Source organism: Ambystoma mexicanum, chromosome 13 (genome assembly GCF_040938575.1).
Source record: "Ambystoma mexicanum isolate Mex_15411 chromosome 13, UKY_AmexF1_1, whole genome shotgun sequence".
NCBI lineage: Eukaryota > Metazoa > Chordata > Amphibia > Caudata > Ambystomatidae > Ambystoma > Ambystoma mexicanum.
The window spans coordinates 505,317,191-505,338,051 of NC_090938.1; the positions used below are offsets into that span (position 1 = coordinate 505,317,191).

The window sequence follows — 20,861 nt, forward strand, 5'->3', positions numbered from 1 at the left end:
GAAAAATCGCAATGTGTCACTTCTCAATGTTCGTGGAAGTGTCGTGCAATTGGTCCAATTGTTATGTGTAATTTCATCATGTTTTTTCTATGCTGTTGTGCCAATATGTATGACGCCATCTTCGCATGTGCCGTTGGTGACAAATGACAAATATTGTATCTGGCATGTATAGCCAGAATATATGATATGATTAGTCTTGAACACTCCACTCCTGTGTATCAAAATCTGAATTTCATAAAAGAACAATTCAATATGTATGACGTAATTTCCACATGCAAGAATTCAAAAGTGATAGATTATGTAGTGTCCATTGGCACTGAGAAAATACAGAAGTGATGCAGGTTGTTGTCGTGTTTGTCTTGAGCAATCCACTCCTATGCATCCAAATCTAAGTTTCTTGAAATGGCAATTCAAAGAAAAAACACTGTTTCATTTTCAGAGTTTAAACCCAGCTCTACAGTCTTAAAATGGCAGATGAGTTTGGCTTCTTCTTGACGGAAGAGCAGTTCTTGGTTGCCTCCTCTTCGACCGAGTGTTATCTTTTTTAGTCCAATGAATTTGATTTCCTTTTTATCGGGCAGTTGGTGCTTATTTTGCCAGTGGTCTGATAAAGGTAGATTTTTGTCCTGACTGCCAATTGCAGACAGGTGTTCTCTAATTCTGATTTGCAATTTGCGAATTGTGCTTCCAATGTAAACTAATTTACAAGTAAATATGATGGCATATATGACAAATTTAGAGCAACAGTTTATTTGGCTCCTTGATTGAGATCATATCTGCATTTCGGTCCTTGAAGATGTTTGTGCTTGCTGTTGCGTGTTGGAACATTGAACAGGTTCCACATTTCCTGAACCTGGAAATTGTTTGTTGTAACCAAGTTTTGGGTGTTGTTTTTTTTTTTTACTTCTGGTAGTAATGATGGACTTAAGCTAGTTCTGAGTGTTTTCGCTCTTCTGTAAATTATGGTGGGATCATTGTTGATGTATTCACCTATATGTGGATAAAGTTTGAGTAAGTACCAGTTCTTTCTTAAGATTTGTCTTATTAGACGGTTGTTAGCACAGTATGTGGTAATGAATTGTACTTTATTGCCTTGTTTCTTCTCTTTTTTCCTTTGAGTCAAAGTTTGAAGTCTGCTTGTCCTTTGGGCTTTGTTCCATGCTATCTGAATGCATTTTGTTGAGTAGCCTCGGGCGGTGAACCTTGTAAATAATAGATCGCATTCTGCGTTGAAATCTGCTGCATCTCCACAATTTCTCTGTGCTCGTATAAATTCTCCTTTTGGGATATTTTTAATGACTGGTTCGTGATGACAGCTTGTAGCGAATAAAGTAGAGTTAACTTCTGTCTCTTTTCTGTAGCTTTTGGTTTTCAAGCGATTGCCCGACACAAAAGTTGTTAAGTCCAGAAAGTTAATTTCAGTGTTGCTGCTTGTTCCAATAAATTCCAGTCCATATTGTCTGTCATTGGCTTGATGTCTAAAGTCTTCTAATTCTTGAGGTGTTCCATTCCATATCAGAAAGAAGTCTATAAACCATGTCCATTTCACAACTTTGGATTTGTTTGGTTTGGTAAATACTGCGATCTTCGAACACACCCATGACCAAATTAGCCAAACCTGGGGCGTGTTTTACGCCCATTGCGACACCTCTTTTTTGTTTAAAAAAGTGATTGTCAAAGAGAAAGATGTTATTCTCTAATGTTGCCATTAGCATTTCTTTAAGCACGCAGACATATGCGAAATGTGATGCTGATTTCTCCTTGAATACATAATGATTATCTCCAGAGCTAAATCATATCCAATAGATATGTATAAGGCTTTCACATCCCATGGGGCTAATAGATAATTTGTCTGCCATTGAATTTGTTCCACCATCTGTATTGCTGCCGTGGTGTCTTTCAAAAGGCTTTGACATTACATACTTTGGGTCTAAGGATATTGTCAATGTATGGAAAGAACAAATTGGCAGAAAAAGTCACGATCCACAACGCTTGTAAGTATAAATTAGACAAAGAGCGTCAAGGCTGCATGTATCTGGGTAGTGTGGATATACTGCCAGTATGATTCCACTGAGGTAGGTACAAATGCAACACAAACAAGTCCCAGTTTCACTGCGCCAAGTATAGCAAAATAAAAATCGGCAGTCCAAGTGATTTGTATGAAAGAACTGCCTTTAAAATTCAAGGTTTAGTACAAGCAACAGCCTAACACGTGTTTCGAGCCTTCCATGGCTCTTCATCTGAGGCTTGATAGGGATAGAGCCTGAAATTTAAGCTGAAGGGACAATGCCCAAAAAGTACTCTGAAGGCTTCGCAATTGCGGTTAAAGCTGGTCAGCTGTTTAGACGGACTGAAAAATCAATGCGGGGATGGGGGGGAGGGGCGAGTAGGTGCTACCTCCGTGCCAAAGCCCTTTTTGGGTGTTCGGAATGGAAACGTACATCACCCCATTTGTGGAGTATATTCTCCATCTTCCTTGGGGGCTTGTTTCCTTCAGCATAGGTTCTGCAATGTGAATGTGTGGAGGCAACCCACATTTGCATAGAGAAACACCCCAAGCATGTGAGGGAATACAGTTCCAGCAACATGCCTGCACCTTGCATGTTACAGACAGGACTTGATGTCACTTCTGCAACACCGAAATGAGTTTGAAGCACACAATAAGGTAGAATTCAGTAGTTCTGCCACCACTTCACAGCACAGTTTGTCAAAAGCAGCATGTGGTGTATAGAATAAAAATAATACATAAAAAACAGACTCCTGGTAATTCCCCCCAAAAATGTATAAGCATGCCGAAAGTACAGCGCCATAAAAGTGGAATTGACAGACAGGCTGCCTTAGTGGTATGTAATGTCTACATGTTGTATTTACTTTGCATATTTTACATAACCAGGTCCTATTTGTAAGCGACATTGGGCCCTTTATAGATTTCCTTTTATTTTAACAGTATCATCTTGTTCATGCAAAGCTGTACACGGAACAGGATCATGTGTGATCCAGTCAAGACAAAATGACAGAAGCTAGAAAGGTCAGCAACATGGAAGTAGAATACAAACAGCATACCAAACAGTTATTTTGTACAACATATTGACATTACATAATTGCAATTTTATTAGCAGGTAGCTCAAGTGATTTGCCAACAATCACAAAGTTTAGGGTAAATGCAAAGTCTGTATTAGAAGCCAGCACTCAAGATTAAAAAGTCAGCAGTTTAATAATAAAATTACCCCATTTTGCAGCCTTGTGTGCCCAGATGCAGCAGTGTACTGCTAACACTGACCTCTAACTAAAGGTGGCAATTGCTAGGTCTGATCTCTCTCTCTCTCTCTCTCTCTCTTTTTCCCCAGTGAGACATTTCATGAGGGAGACATTTCGTGAAGGGCTATCAGTGGTGGAATTAAACACATGAAAACTAGAGCTGCTTCATGTGCATCCGTTCTCTTAAGACAAGTAGGGGTCTTGGGAAGGTTATCTTAAAATGTTCAATAAGTATTAGGTGAAATCAAAACTTGATATAACAAAGATGCCCCTAAATTCTATTTTTGACGATTTCACTACAGACCACAATCAATGGTAGGTTTTTGCAGTTCATTGTAAAATAATCCAAATGAAAACTAAATGTACTCCATGCCTCAGATTTTTCAAACACATGTAATTTAATTTGGCTAATAAGAAATAAAAAAAATATTCTCAGTTGTGAAAGGATATAGGATGACATAGGAGATTAAAACCTCAAAATATTTTCTAGAAGTGCAGATGGGGTTCTTTAGTGATCTTCAGACATTGCTAAATATGAAGGAGTAACAGCGGCAATAACATAAGAACAACAGTCAAGACATTTAGCCCCAACAGCATTAACATATGAGTAACATTCGCAGCCATTTAAAATCTATTACAATGAGCAAGTATTTTGAACAGCAGTGATTAATGTCATGAAGAACCAGTCACGCATAACCAACCTGAAACCGCACTCCTTATTCGTGTGGTGAAGCATCTAAGAACATCTGCTGAGCCGCATACAATTTCACATTGCCAGTCGCCATCGTACCTGGCAGAGAAGTTGGCTATCTCTGGGTCTGGTTGACAATGCAGGAAGCCAAAACAAACACTCTGCATTCCATAATTCCAACTGGTTCGTCTAGGCTCTTAGGCTCTAAAACAACACTCCGTTTCATATCATACTTGCCACATCTACATCATTCAGAAAGGAGATCAAACCGAAGTCCACACCGAACCATGACCAATCTCCAGAAGACCCATGATCTCCGAACATCCATCCCCAGAGATATCGTCCACTGTAGTTACTGCCTCATTTTTATGTTTACACTTTGTGATCTGTGTACCCTCTTCCTTACTTGTGAAATGTTTACCCATCCCTAAAGCAGCGCAGTGCTCTACTGCTTGTAACAAAACGTGTGCAATAACATCCAAACAGATTTTGCATTGAAGAATGACTACTTTTAACTTTAGCTTCCCACTATGGTACTAGTCAGTTGAAAATCCAGTTCCAGCTCCAACACCTTGAACAGCAAGAACAAATCAAAACAGTATTCATCCCTGGCAACATGCAAGTGTTGAAAAAGAAGAAATTCTCCTCTCTTCATTCTCATATCAACAACCCTCTCTTTCATCAGTCCGCATCTCAGATTTTACTCCTTGCCCAATTGTCAGGCTCAGAAATATTGATTTGGTTAAGGGCTTTGTTTTATAAACCAACAAACACAATCCCTTTTGTCAGAGCCAATTATTATTTTAATGGAGTAGACTTTTTAATTAGAATAGACATGCGAATTCATGGTATTGTGAGTGTGCTGGGAAATTATACAAGTATAAATGAAACTTTCAGTGCCTGAATAGTTACTGGCTGTGATATTGTCAAACACTGTTCTATATCTGGGTGCTCCTGCTTCAAGATCTATTTTCTAGACATACAAGCATACGTTATACAAACTGAAAAAGATTCACGAAATTTAGCAGATGCATGCAAAATAAACCTTGATGAAGAATTCTGCAATGGTGCATACAATCACGCACTGTTAAATATGTGAACCAGTGATAAATGTAGATGGGTACTTGTGAAGATGGCCTCTAGGGAATCTGCTGTGTGTAAAGACATTCATATGTACCAAGGTGACACAAAATATAGATTTTCAGCCAATAGGATCCCAGCAACGATAGAGGCTCTAAACCGGATTTCCGGTGCGGAGGGATGTATGGTGGGAACGCAATCATGGTACATTACACACACAAGAGTTCAGCCCGATGGCCTCCAGCATGCTCTGCAGACACTTTGCTTTGAACTAGAGAGATAGGCAGCAGGATTCCTGGTTAATCAGGAAGGCGTGGAAGGCTTGATTTGAAATCCTAAGAAATATTATTGTCCAGATAGCTCAGGATTCATATCTGCCATGAGTGCAGGGCCAACACGCACACTACATTTCTTGGCTCCATCTGTGTCTAAAATTGGTTTATTAAGTATTTTCTATGACCATTAAACTACATTCCCACTAATAACACTGAGATTTACAAAGATTACATTATTGCTTCCTCAAAATATGAAGCCATTGATTTGTCTTGGTGATGCATCCTCAAAACCTACAGAGTTGTTAAGTTGCTTCAGAACAATGTCCTTTGCCTTGAAAGGGCTACAGAGGCGGGTATCCACAAGAAAATGATTTTCGTTCCAGTTGGGTCATTTATTATAGAATTGTGACGACACCCAGGCGAGCCCCCATTTCAGGTTCGTGAGCATAAACTTGAGTGCTTTTGTCCATTGTTCCTCTGAATTGAACTGTGTTTTGATGGAATACGAACCACCACTTCCACCGGTGTCTTCAATCTTTCCTTTCTCCACATCCATTCTGCAGAAAAAATTATGAGTTTTACTTCATAGCACAGTACAAACCAACCATGAGAACAAAAGCTTTCTGGAAACCCTCAGTTTCTTGTATCACAGCAAACAGTAAATACATTCTTGAATGAGGCTTTGTGTAGGAGGTGCACAGGAAGGGAATAGGGGCTAAGGAAACAGCGTCACATTTTTTCAATGCGAAGTGCTGCTATATTGTAGTGGTCAGGTCATCTATTTGCGTCATTAGAGTGATGATGGAGGCAGGGATGTAGAGAGATATAGAAGTCACCAGCAGAGACAGTGGGAGCAGTGATCAAAATGGAGCGAAGGGGTGGTTTTCCCATTCTCGTTTTTAAAAACTACTGTTAAAGAAGGGGCATAGTTCATAACACAGTAAATACATTAAGTAACCAAACCATGCATTTGAACATAGTCCAAAAACCTACTTAAAAGGTCATTCATGAAATCTTCCCACCCGCAATTACATATATTGCAATTACTTGAAGAGCCACACAAGAAATGAACCATTAGGAAGAGTGAAGTGAGAAAAAAGGGGCTAAGATAGGCCTTTACAGATCTAGGAATAAGCCCAATTACTAGCCAACACCTTGATTATGCATAATGCTCATTGAACAAGTTCCAGATGTTCTCGTACCCAGGAAGGACATCATCCTGTTTTCTAAGGATATATCAGTTTTCTCACATGCATGCAGCCACATCTCCACTGATGGCCTCTTGACAGACTTCCAGAGTTTCAACATTTCCATGTTAGCGATCTTCATGGCCCTCACTAGCCAAAGAGTTCCCAGTGTATGAACGAATGCTACTCTAAAATGTTTACCTCGCTGACGGGAGGAATAGTCTGGTAAAGCACAGCAGCTCGTTCTAGGTGGCTGCTTAGGATTCTACCAGCAGAGGGCACCACTGGGCCGCTGTTCAAATCTGGCCCACTGTTAAGGACGGAAGCTGCTAAAATACCCTTTGCCTGGATCAGAAAAATTCGTTCACTGGTCCAGATCAGCAGCCAGTAGAAAGACGTCAGGCTCTGTAAAGTTCTGGTCCGATTAATTTCAGATGGAGATAGGGAGACCAATTATTTTGGACTTTTGTCAACTCAACTTAGCCAGCGGTGTATTGGCTCAGAGCATGTTGTAAAATGACTTGTAGTAGTCAATGGTGGATATAACCGCACTTTTGGCCAGGGCAAACCGATGGGGCAGTGCCAATAGAGGCATCATCCCAGTGAAAAGTTACAACTGGGAGACTGCTACTAGTCTCTAGACCCATACAATCGCTGCAAGTAACAGTGATGTATGCCAACAAGGGGTTCAGAATTGCATTTGATAGAAAACAAGAGATAATCTTGAGTACCCTGGGTTATAATTTGAAAATCACACCATGCAGAGATGGGCAGAGAATCTTAATAGCTTTCCCGAAGATGAGTAGGGAGGGGCTCTCTTATATGTTGGGTGGAAGATGGTTTCAGTTTGAAAGGGCTTTGATGAAAAAGCATGTGTTGCCTGCTTCTTAAGATATGGTTATCCAGATAACCGTAATACGAATTTATAGATCAGTTGGCTCCTGCAGAATGCTGAATACATTTTTTTTTTGCCTCCTCACCATCCTGTCTCGTCAGTTGCGCTCACGGTATACAGTGATTATTACGAAAACATGTCAAATTTTTGGGTAATGTATATATGGGGGGTGGGGTAAGGGATTAAAAATGGTGTGGGTTAGGAATAATTTTCAGTTTCTGTGCTAATTCCCTTCAACCTGAGAGACCCCAGCACTTTTGCTGGACTTTTTTTTATTTTAATCTCCCGAGTGAGTAGAACTTTTTACCACTCATTCTTTTTCTCTGACTGGGTTTTTATTTTTACTGCTTTTGTGGAGTATGCTTATCTCCAAATGTTAATACAGGCATCTGTTTTTGACTTTTGTGACACCCAGCACCCTCTGTGCAGTATACTGAGGAGTCCCTTGGATTTCTCTTTATGTTTTAACTCATTCTCTTGGGGTGAACTACAATTCCCAAGAGTAGTTAGATAACTTGTATCTCACCTTTTTCTTTGTGGGTCCAGCACACACCACGTTATGTGGGGTTCTGGGGGGTTACATTGCAACTCCTTTTCCCACCACTCATGTAACATTTTGTTACACTGACTAACAAACTTACAATGGCTGGTGGCAGTGGTTACTTTTGCTACTTTTTCTTTGCAGGTTACTAGCTTGGTGATTTATCAGCTGCACTACAGCACCCATGGGTGACCATTTTCTCAAAATGGACCTGGTCTTTTTTCACCATTTTTCATTTGTCAGTTCTTTCTGGGCTCTCCTATCATTTCATGTAGGATTGGGTCCTTTGGGAGTTTTGCCTTTGGTGGGCTTCACCCCCTGAAGCCCGCCCAGGCTCCAGTGTGTCTGGCAAGGCAGAAAGTGAGGGAGGGTCTTCAAACTTCACTGTCCTTTGTAGGTGTGCCTGGCTGAAACCAGTTCTAAGGGGGGGGTGGGTGGGGGCTGGCTGTCCTGCAGGACAGCCAACCCCCAGGTGATTGACAGCTCCATGTGAGTGAATGAATGGGTACCAACATATAAGGCGAGGATTTTTGGACTACAGACAGTCGACCACTGGAACAAGGAATCCAAAGCAGAAGACCAGCAGTGATGCCAGCAGCACCTTCAACAACCGCGGAAGTACCAGTGAAGCCGTGCAGCTGTGCTGACCCCGACAGGGAAGGTCAGCAAAGGAGGACTTCCTCACTTGGGCTGGTGGGACCAATTAGCCTCAAGACCTTCTTTAGTTTGGGCCATCCCCCAACGTACTGCAGCTTTCCTGGGCTGCCGAACACCAATACGTGGAGTGACTGGAACATTTGCGAGTGCATCAACTTGCGAACACTGAATCTCGCTGAAACTTTGCAGACATCTGTGTGGACTCCCAGAGGCATTCTTCGCCAAATATCCCCTCACAAGAGTTCAGGACCGAGTAATCGAAGAGAATCCAACCGTCAATATTCGTTTCTTTCACTCTTCAGATACTGTGGGCCTTGGGTTACACTTACCTTATGCCATTTTCAGTGCTTTTACTGATCTTAAGGGAAGTCATTCGCCTGCATTATTGTTCCTTTTATAAAATCGTATTCCTTTTCTAAGTGAAAGTTATAGTTAGTTGCTACATTTTAGATTTGATGGTGTACCTTGTCTATATATAAATCAATTTATTTTAATATACCTATAAGTGAGCGTTTTTTTGGGTCCCTGTATGAACTGTTTTTTTTGTACTGCTCACATTACTCCCTCCTAAGATAAGCCTGGCTACTCAGCCACTCTACAGACTTGTGTAGGACAGGCCTATATTAAGAGTTGTGCCCCTAATACCAAGAGATAAGTCTTACGAAGTCTAACACCAGTTGGACTTAAGTTTTTCTGAACTAACACAGGGCCACACAGAAGAAGCAAGAAGAGTCTGCGTGAACCTAGAAGCCGTTCTGACTCCGGCTGTCATCCTGATCCTAAAGGAAGACCCAGTGACGCTAGTCCATGAAACAGAAGGCAACCGGAGCGGCGTGAGGCCCAGCAGGGCATATTGGGAGCACGGACACACTGAGCCTATTCGTCCCAGTGAAAGGACAAGTGTCTGCAACAGTGAGAATAACTACTGGGCTCAGCCTACTCGTCCTAGTGAACAGTCCAGTATTAAGAGTGAGAATAAACCTCAGGAGGAGAGTCGTAGTGGAACCTGTCTTACTCAGTACAACCAGAGTCCGAACCAAGGAACCATTACAGTGGTTGGGAATGCTATATGCGCATCCAAAGAGAAAGTCAGTTTATCAGACCAAAAGGAATTTGATGTAGAATAGGTTGTTCATGAGGAAGAAAGGAACCAGAAGAACACAGAGATCCAAGATCAAGAAAAGGGACATTTCAATTCCCCAAAAGTGTTGGGGAAAGGGAGCTTTAAAGGGAACTTCAAGAAATCATCGTCCTAAAAGGTGAACCCAAACACAGTGAGGAGACAATGTTGATCTCTAAAAAGGAAAGGGTACGCCAAAACCCGATCGCTGGTGTATGATTGGGGGGCTGGCTTAGGCGAGCCCATGGGTATAATTAAGGGAACTTCTAGCTCTGCCTAAATTCTGGTGTTTTTCTGCAGATTTGCCTACACGCTGGAGAAGTGCATCACAAAGCTCCGGTTGCTGCGGTTGTAGAACCATGTCTGCCCTTAAAGATGGGGTCCCGTGTCCTTCCCTGTGCTCTGGTTTTGATTTATTGCTGCTGGATGTCCTTCCTGGGCTGTCTTATCCATCCCCAGGTACTCCACTTCAGATGAGCTGGGATCTCTGGGTCGTTCTACCACGGCTTCTCAGTTTTACTGCCTTGGTCATGTGACTTGGGGTGGAAACACCAAAAAGAGAGTAGAGAAAAAAACTGTATGGTATATTTGACAGAATTTAGGCTATACGAAAATCTGGTGTAGACTAGAAAGTCTAACAAATATGCCATACGAACCATTACAGTGAAGAGCAGCGGGTGCGTCCCCCACACCCTTCTTCACTGCAATGTGAGCGGGTGTTGCGGGGTGCTGCCCACAGGTAAGTAAGGGGATGGGGTCAAGAGGATAGTCTGAAATGTTCCGGGGAGAAAAGAAAAGTTATTTTCGATAAAATAACTTCAGTCTTTTCTCCCTCGAACATTTCAGCTTCGTACAAATCATGGTAAATCACTTTGGGTAGGAGACTGCTGCTTTCCAGAAGAGTTGTGGGACGCCCCTAACCCACCCTCTGTTGTTCGATGGAGCTGTTCTGGGTCACCTACACTGTGTCTTCATCGTGGAACTGTGCTCTGCTAGCTGGCTATCCAGTCTTGTGCTTCAAAACACCAGAATCTGCGTGGTCATGTTAATTTGCCTTCCTTGAGTCACCTGAGCAGTGGTTTTAAGTAGTGGCTCCTGGGTCTCACTGACATGAAGGCCGATTGTTTTTCTTTGGGCCGCTGAGGCCATCGTTTCTATGGGGATCAAGTCTCTGGGAGACAAGGACCTGCAACTTAATCTGCAAAGACAGACATGTACTCGCTGGGCTGTTTCCGCTTCATGGAATCTTCTTTACAGCAACTGCCAAGGCGAGTAGCTGCCTCTGGGCCCTAGATTGGTGGGTTATTCTAGATACCTTAAGAAAAACTGCAAAACAGAGAGGTCACCATATAGCAACTAAGTGTCATGTTGGACTAAGACATCTTTGAGTCAAAAAGTCCTTCTTGATAATGAAACAGAAATAAAAGGTATGTAAAAGCCTTTCGGTTTAGGTGGGCAAGTTTGCAAGAGACCAAGAGGAACTACTATTGCAAATAGGGGCAGTTTTTGGAAGGAGACAGTTAGCTCAGTGTGAAAGTGTCCCCAAATTACATTGGTGGGAGATCTCAAAAGTCAAGATGAAGAGGCCCAGGGATGAAAACAACAAAGTATGCCAGCCAGCAGTGCCAGGGGCAAAGGAGAGCACTACCATGGGAGCAGATAAGCAGTTCTCCAGAATCCAATTGGCTGTTTTTACGGTCTGTTGTAGCATACATTATTCACTGACCACAGAGGGCTCCAGTGACTGCACTCAAAAGCAGATGGGACCCCACAGACTCTTGCGAAGGATGATTATTCAAGATTTGGAGATTCCCAGGTTGAGCCAGAGAAGTATAAAAGGTAGACAGGTGTGTTTGTTTATTGATGGTGATGCAGGGTTCACAGGCTGACCTCGAGCACAGGATCTGGTTTCTGAGAAGGGGAGGTGTGGCTTGGCAAGACCCCAAAGATGGGTGTATGTTGAAGAAAGGTTGAAGAAAGCACATTGGAGAGGAGTCAGCCACAGAAAATGAACCAGGAAAGAGGATCCTTTGGAGACTATTGAGGGGTTGTTCAGGGTCCTGGCAGCAAATGGGCACATGCTTCGATGTAGGCACAGTCAGTAGGTTCAGAAAGATGAAGGCTTCGAGCAGGAGCGTTGTTCAATGTGTCCCCGCCACATCAAGGTGAAAGTGGCCCTGCTGTAGATTCCTTTGGGTCTTCTTTGTAGAGGCAGAGCTTAATCATCAGATTGTTCTCTATGTAAGGGGTTGGTGCAGAGCTTCGGTCCTTCAGCAGAAAGCTTTCCAGAGTGCAGGCTCAGTGAACCAGCTCTCGATAAGGTGAGTGGGCAGGGGGCCTGCTTTTTTTCCACCCTCAGGAACCAGTGAGTGAACACCACACCCAATCACACAACATGTATAATTCAAACAGGGGTGGTCAGTGTGCTTGAAGAGATGGTCAACCATTGGCTGGTGCATTCTGGTCAGGTAGCTCACATAAAGGAATAAATCCACACTCTCTCAAGTCCTGGGTCCCACCCAGTGGCCAAATATGGCCATCTCTTTGCACTTATTCAAAGGGGGACAAGGGCTAGTCATGTGACTGTTAAGGTATTTGAGGCAAACATTTACAACCTCAGATGAATGGAGGAAGCCTGGCAACTTAAGCTTAACATTTAAAAGTGTTTTTTCTGGGTACACCCTCTGAAGGAAGGTCAAAACTAAATGGCCTGGAACCAACCTGAGCAAAACTAGAGCCCTGACCACATTCGGCTCCATTTCCATGCTGAGTAAGCAAGTGCAGCGACATTACCTGTAAGGCAAGCAGAAGCCAGTATCTCCTCTCTCCACTTCTTCCTTGAACTGCTGCACACAGTCGAGGAACGCTACCATGGCATGGTCAAACTTGTTGTCCCAAAAGAACCGAAGACCTCCAGAACAGTACAACGGCAATTCCTTAAAAGCAAAAAGACACTTGTTGTAACATTGAATATGTTTAAAGCAACATAAGGAAATGGATAGCAATACGAAAATGCAGCAATTACTGAGGCCAATCACAACATGATATTATTCCTTTTGACATCTCATTCTCAAGTGTGCATTGCTTGCTTGGCTTTAAATTGAATTTCCAAAAGGTGATCGTCGGGACTTTCAAGTCATTCAGTATTCAAAAGTGTGCAATATATTATTCAGGACTGTGTCCAATTACTTTCAGACTACTTGGCATTCACAAATTACTTGTTTCAGTTTGTTCAGCATGCTCAGAAATGTGTCAGTATTCGCTAAGTGCCACGGATGGAGTGTTCCTTGGATTGCACTCACCGGTTGTGCACATCCACTCTACTGTTTTGCTCGTTCTTCGTTCAACCCTCCTGTATCTACGAGTTTTGTCTCTCTCGCGGCTGGCGAGAGCTTCCCTGGCTCTCCCACTTGCCACCACGGTTGTGGGTGGACCACAGCTCCCACTGTAGCGATCAGCATCCGCAGCTCAGCTGGACACTTAGACCCTCTCGTGGCCCGCACTGGGCCTGGGTGTCTCTCGTTCCCCGGCCTCATGTGGCTCCCATTTCTGGTTTCTCCGACATGCTTCTCTCCAGCCCGCTCCCCTCCATGGTGTGCAGCCCCACCTCCTATACTACCTAGGAGTGTTAAAGGTCCACAGGTGTGCCTGACCTACATGCAGCCTATTCGTTGGACATGCCTGACTTTCCCAATGGTACTCTTTCATAGTCTTCTTCGTCTCAGTACTAGAGTGGTGAGAATACCTAATGGTGTTCACTACTCCTAGTCGCCTCTTCCTGGTCCCAGTTCTGTTGAATGAAGAAAATTGAGGGGAGCTAGTTCACAGTCGCCCATAATGGCTGGGGGGGGGGGGGAGGGTTAGATTGGTTCTCAGAAGGAAAAGGGGGAATACCATGACTCGCTTGTCCTAACCTTCTCTCCTTTACCCTCTCTTTCTAGTGCTTCTAGATTGGTAAAATCTCCTGGCATTTTCTTGGTCAGTGGGACAGGGGTAGCAATACCCCATACCGGCGACTGGGATAGAGGGTTCCTCCTGAAATGGAAGTGCTGGATACCGTGTCTCACCCAAGGACATCTCATCCCCAAACCCCAAAGAGACTCTACCCAGGTAATCCTCCCTTGCTTCTCCGCCCCCAGCATCAGGATCCAAAAGCGATGGTGTTAGGGAGAATTCTCTGTTTAGGCTGAATTTCCTAACCTAGTGAGTCCCCCAGCAGCTTTGCTGGATTTCTGGAGTTTGTTTTTTTCTCCTGCCAAGAGTGAGACTCTTTTTCTCCCACTCTTGGACATGATTTATGGTGTTCCTTTGACTGTTAATGTGTTGTATGGGCTATGGGGTCCTTTACTCCATAGGGTCTCATGTGTTTTTACAATGTGTGTTACACAGCACCCTCCGTGCAGTGACACAGGGGTGTCATAGTGACACCCCACCATAGACTCCATACCCTGGGACTGACTACTGTCTCCCAGGGCATGTAAAGTCACCATTGGCTTTACTAGTCCCAAATTATGAACAGAAACCAGTACAAACCATCATATTGTGGACCTACTGGTCGGGGCAATTTGATTGCCCCGGGGTCTGTTAGTCGAGGGGGCACGTCTCCGTCCCCCCTGATCGAGTTTTGGCTGGTGGCAGTGAATACTACTTTTTATATTCGACCGCGAATATATCCCTATGGGATTTTCCCATTGTTCGAGGCTACCAACTTTAATTATTTAATTCCCATAGCCTCAAACATACCGCCGGTTTATTTATTTAATATTAATTCGTCGGTTGGTATTTTTTTGCCAGGACTCGCTTCTAAAATGGCGTTTGTGTTCTCTTCTGTGACTCCAACCCAAGTCGAGCCCTTTGTTCCACTTTTTGGCAGGCTTCTCCACAGAAGCCTCCAAAAGTGGTGCCACTCTGTCTGGGTACCACAGGGGGTATGGGAGGGGGTTTAGGCACCCTGGACTGAGTTACCTTGGTAACTCAAGTCGCACTCTTGTGTGATTGGCCCAAGTTAAGCAATTTTAACTTTATGAATACAAAAAGTGCCCTTTATGATGACACGTGTTTCAATGAACGCGTCAGGCCGAACGCGGACAGATTTGTACGGAGACCGTGCTTGAACTATAGAGGCTGGGATTGAGCCCATGACTATTTTTGAGTGGCTGAAAAGCACCCTTCTGAACATTCAATCAATACGATTAGATGATGTTTTGCTAAACTAGCCCTGATTTGAGAAAGACGACTGAGTTCGTTGAAACACGTGTCATCATAAAGGGCACTTTTTGTATTCATAAAGTTAAAATTGCTTAAAAACAAACCTTGACTAATTGGAATCTGCTTTATTTCGTACTGGCGCATGAGTGATACTAAGTAACTACTTTTCCAATACTTATTTTCAAAACGGAGTGGAGGAACCATTTCTTCTCTGTTGTTACAAAACTCATGCGACTAACACTGGGATATTGTTGAAGAAAACAGGGCGCTAAGGTCTCCTTGATGAGTGTTTTTGCAAAAGGTTCCTCAACTCTATTTACTTTACTGTTTCAATTTATGCTCTGCCTTTCTCTCCCTTTTAAACCGAATTATTAGAGTGCCATCTACGTTAAGCGCTCACCGCTGTCTGAAAATAAGTGGGGCTTTACTTAAAACTTGTCTAATATTCTTTTAAGGGAGTGTATATCTTTTAGTGACCGTGTTTTTGAACTGCTTAATCTTAGTGCCTGTGTGTTTTATTAGATGTGGTTTTAAATAAATAATTATATCTCTTTTACACCAAGCTCTGGTCAGTGTTTGCTTGTTCTACTGTGTTCTTTTGACCTATCGTGAATAATCTGTATAATGCCTAACTCTTCTTGAGGGAAGTCTGACTGCTCAGCCACAGCTACCAAGTGAATCTGTGTGGTACAGACTGCTACCAAGTGGGTTTACTGCCAAACACCTGTAGTCTTAAATCTTTTGCAGTGGTCCCAAAGGGAACTGCACAGGTTTCTGCCTAACAGATGGCCTTTCCCAGGACACCTGAGAAGAGGACCCAAGGGGAGTAGATGTGAGGACGCCATCTGGTTTCTCACAGGATACTTTGTATCCTTAGATCTTTCTATGTAATGGTTCTTTGCTTATTTTTACAATGTGCCAAGGATGAGGTGATGGCAGCAGATATCTTTCTGCTATGTTTTTGTAATGTTATACTCTTAAGTTTACTGCAAAAAGCAACTAAAGTGGTGACCCTAGGATGGCCGTGCCACACCGTTTTCACTTGTCCTTTGGCCATATTGTTATATGGCCTTCTTCCTGCCTTCTCAGGTCAGGAAATTCCATGTATGGAATAATCTTCCCCAGAGAAAGCTGCTGCTTTCACGGGCTAATGGGTGGTTTGTGTGTTAGCCCAGATGTGGCAAGCACTGGATGGTCCCAGTACACATCCTGGCGACTGAAGGCCTGTTGCTTGGCAGATGTGGCCAGTGACTATTGATGATTGGATAAGTGATTTATAACGTTGAGTGGGCATGCTTGCTAATAGTAAAAATTTTAATAAATAACATCCTATATCATTCTATATTCAGGTTATTCGTTATTCTCTGTGGGGTGCAGCCCACTATCAATTACCACCATGCCGGGCACTTATATCTATGATTGGATAGTCACTACCGGTTTGAATGGTGCAGATCCTTACCATTGGTGGGCTTGGACAAGCTTCCAGGCCAAATATTGGATAAAAGAAGGGCTACTGGAGCCATTCAACAGATCATTAAAGCCATGTACTCTAAGAAGAAGAGCAGCCAGTTCAAAACCTGAGAACGACCAGTGCAACTGACCAACACCAACTCCAGTTTAGTCCCAGTGAAGCCCTGGTCCTCTGCCTGATTTCACAAGGACACTGTGCTTCAGCTTCAACCTCTAGATCAGTCTTGACCCCTGCTCCAAGATCTGTGTCTTCGGAAGTGTCCCTGGATCAACCGTTGGACTGAGAAGATCTCCCATGGGCTACCTTGCTGTAGCCGTCACTGTTCCAAGTGCATCCTTGGAACTTGGAGGATCTTCTACTTGTGTAACAAGATGCCTGCTCGTGCATTTTCATCCTTCTTCCTTCCATGGAAGACATGCAAGACCTGCTCCTCTGTTAATTCCTGGAAACTCGCCTGACACCTTACCGCGATGACTCCCACTGCAATCAATCGTCTTTGCATCCCAGACGGGCCCTAAGGTCGTCTGCTCCACAGAAGTATTATCTTTTTCTTTGTTTGAGTGTTCAGCTGGAAGGTGTCGGGAACTGATTCCTAAACACTGATGACCAATCGAAACTAAATCCTGAATGAATACAGAACCTTAGCAGTAGTCCCTGGAGAAATTGGAGTTAGTGGGGTGAATTAATATACCGGTTTCTTTCCCTACCCTATTTTCTATTGGGGTATGGTCCTATCCCTCTATCACTCTTTTCTGACTTTGGTTGGTGGAAACCTAGCCAACAATCCTTTCCTACGCCTATCTTAGTGCATTGGGATTGAGCAAGTTACTTATCTTTTTGAGCTTTGGATCATAACCATTGGCATCGTTCCATCACATAGTGAACCTACCTGGAAACCATACATTTGGAATGGGTGTGTTTAGGGCACAAGGCTCCAAGCCATCATAGGGCTGGACTTACTAAGTGCTAAGGAGCTGTTTTGTGGTTACTCAATGGGTTCTACTGAACTTCATGCATTTGAGTACTTACCTGTTTTATAATGGTTCTTGAATTAAATGCCTTCCATCTACTCCCAAGGGTGAATGTATAGATCTGTTTTATAGTAATTATGCATATTTTTGTACTTACCCGTCTAACTAGAATTGCTGGTGTTGCTCTGTGCGGACTTATTGTAGCCATAGACCATATTACGGTCATATTACTGAAGGCAGAATTAAATGTAGTGACCTAATCATTGTAGCACAAAGGTGTCAGGGTCCAGGTTTCTTGCATATAAATTACATCACAAATAAAGGTTACAGATTCTATTGCTTTAATGTTTTCCACTCCTCCTAATCCTGCAACATCCCAGTTTAAACGTGCAATTACCCTTTTTCCACCTGTCTCTTGGATGGATTTATCTAGATTCCTGTTGCTAATTTAATTGTTTACTTTGGGTTTATCCACTTCATGATGGTCTCAATCACACGAGATGCTATCCTTTAATATTAGGGGTATATTCTCTCACATCTTCCTCTAGTGGAGTGCCTATTCTCATCTGAAGTGGCCCACATATACGCATCCCCTATACAAGGGTTCACCCTCCATTGACAGCCGTTTGCTGCAGGAGAATGAATAACAGGGAATTAAAACAATTTTGTCAGTTAATTTAATCTATAAAGGCCAGTGGTGCAAACAGATATGAAATATTGACATTATAAAATGACAGGTTCCCATTAGTTTATCTTTACAAGCCTCCCCTACCAATTGATTATTTTTGGATAAAAATATGATAGTGGTAAGACAAATGTTTTAGAATTATCAAATGACTTGGACACGTTAGAATTTGACAAATATTGTACGATTGAAGCATTTTCGTTTTTAAAAGAGAAAGTACAACAGTCCCCCTTTCATGATTTCATTGTTTTTTCCACCCAATGTACAGTTCTGGTCATTACTATATCTGAGTTGATCTGCTGATCCATTAATTGTATGTTTATCCACTGAGTTACATTATCTAAAAATTGGCCACCTTCTTTGGGGCCCATCAAGTTTCTCTCGAACCTGTGCAATTACAACCCCCAGCAGGGCAGTTGTCTGGTGGCAGTATTAGATTTACTAGAGAGGGACTTTGATGCTTCTTGTTACAAGTATTGGGTGACTTACCTAATTTACAATCAAATATTGGTTCTAAATTGCTTACACCTATACTATGGTTCGGGGTTTTTGTAGGTGTTACCACTCCAATTTTGCTTTCCAAAACTACTTTTCCCATTGCTGTTTCTTTTCTGTTTTGAGCTATTATCCACTTAGCTTGCAGTGGTTGAAAGTTAGAATTGGGTCATCTCTCTCCTTATTGCCATTATCAAATCTAGTCCCATCAGTGACGAATTAGATTTTTTCCTTATTACTTTTACAATAGTAACTAGGTGGATTTTGTTCGGGATACCATGAACGTGGGGGAACATGATTTAATTTTATATTGGTGCGTTTCTCTATTTTTTTTTATTTTCTCAGATAAACACATAACCAGGCACAGTAAAAGGTCTATAGATTGGACTACTGATGATTGTAATGGAAAACCATCTCTAAAAACCTGTATTAAATCTGTGTCGAATGGTTTTAATTTTCGTGTTACATCTTCAGTTGCAGTATTCTTCATAAATACTTGCCGTATTGGGTCATTTACTTTGCTAAACAAAACAAAATAAAAGGGGAAACAATTTCTCAGCCAACTCATTCTTCGTTCTGGTCACTCCCTGCTGCCCTCCCACCCCCACTCCCTCCCTCCCTCACTCACTCACTCGCGCAACCAGTAGAATGATGATTCCTTAAATGCTTTTTTGAGTTTTCACTCTGTTTTAAAGTAAACATCGGTTGATCGCAACAGTCTTTCCTCCAAGTAACTCTTGGAACTGCGGCCTTGTCAGACACTCTTTCAATTTCATCACTGTTATCTTTGCCCGTTTATTTCCCATTTTTCTTTGATTTATTACATTACTCTTTAGATAAGTCTGACTCTCGCTTCTTTCGTTCCCTATTCTTTTTGTAGAATGGCTGGCACTAATTTTCTCAGCTAAATGGATCACATCATCCATTACCTCAATAAGGTATCCCTTTGTTATCTTTGTTGTAATTTTAGGGTCCTCTATGGTAGGTGGTGGTCATTTCTCAAATTCACGAGTTTATGATTGCATGTTTGAGACCAGAGGTCAAAGCCTTCAAGTCAACCACAGCTGTATTCATATTTGCCTCTAGTCCCCTACCACTTGTTGTAGGCATGTATACAGAGGGTTCGACTTACAGGTAGGCGCTTGAGTGCCACCGTCGTCAATGGCAAGCTCAGTGCCTTCCTTTTACCCATAACGAATGTTTATAACAAAGGAATGCGCAAAATGGGTAATAAGATTACCATAATCCGACTTCTTGCCTGCGGTTTGCTAAAATCTTCCAAAGTGTGAATACACAGTGAGCTCAATTAGTTAATCAGGAAAAAAGAGTTAGAAACAAAACAGAAGAAATTTGAACTCCAAGGAGCTCCAGCAATCTATAAAAAATGCATATGGTCATTCTATTAAGTCAAATATATCTGTTGCCTGGTTAATCCCAAAGAGGGTCTTCAGTTTCCAGCCGTGATTGCCCCCACTCATACCCACCTTTGGGTGTTACTTTTTGTCCTCGTGATTACTAGTCATCAGCATGTAGGAGTGGCCGGAAGAGAAACAGAGCAAACACAGAACAGCGGGAAACAGATTTCATTGCTGCTAGCTCCAACCACATTTAAAAGGGGTGGCATAATGTCGGTACATGGCGGTGGTACTCCAGAGACCAGTTCGATTACCAGCAGCCTCAGAAGAAGATGCAGCACAATAGGAGTCAATTCGGAAATGCAGTTGAGAACAGGTAGTGAAAAGTCTAATAGCAAACACAAGGACCTGATGGTAAGTATGGCAAATAACTTGCCAACCGAGGACCCAGAGGTAGGTACTCACAGCAAAGGTTCCTGAAAAGTTAGTTCAGAAGACCTGAAAGAAAATGGAGTACAAGGCTTCTTTTACATGATTAGAACAGTGGGGGACTTGGACACTGGACCAATGGCGACCCATATGGTGGAAAAGTGGAATGGCATTCCCATGAGTAGGATCTACCAGGCAAGAATGAATCTAGCAGTGAAGGTTGCTCGAGGAAGGTGTAGGAACCGACCAAGCCGATTCCAGCCGCTCAAAGGGCAAAGCGTGGGAGCCAGCCAATAGTCACATGACAAAGACACAGTGTAGGCAACCCTGGATGGCTCAGAACAACAGAGGTAGGGAGTATAAGTGTTCCAACACTCTTTTGAATGACAACAGCTTCCTACCCAAGGCACATGACCATGGTAGTAAAACATTGAAGCAGTGGTAAATAACCCCACAGATGGTTCCAGCACAGAGTTCCCAATCCTGATGTGGAGGACCAGTGGGTAGAACAAGGACGGTGTGGGAAACTGCCCAGCAGCCAGA

At 42.8% G+C, this 20,861-nt stretch overlaps 1 protein-coding gene across 1 annotated transcript in view; it reads right to left on the reverse strand.

Annotated features, from left to right (window-relative positions):
• Positions 1-3,087: 3,087 nt before the first annotated feature.
• BECN1 (beclin 1) overlaps positions 3,088-20,861 on the reverse strand; it is a 649,635-nt gene continuing 631,861 nt past the window's right edge. The window contains exons 11-12 of the mRNA XM_069634173.1: positions 12,498-12,640; positions 3,088-5,861 (exon numbers count right to left, since the gene is read on the reverse strand). Coding sequence (XP_069490274.1) covers positions 5,693-5,861; positions 12,498-12,640 — 312 coding nt within the window. The 3' untranslated portion in view covers positions 3,088-5,692. The remainder of the gene's footprint in view (positions 5,862-12,497; positions 12,641-20,861) is intronic.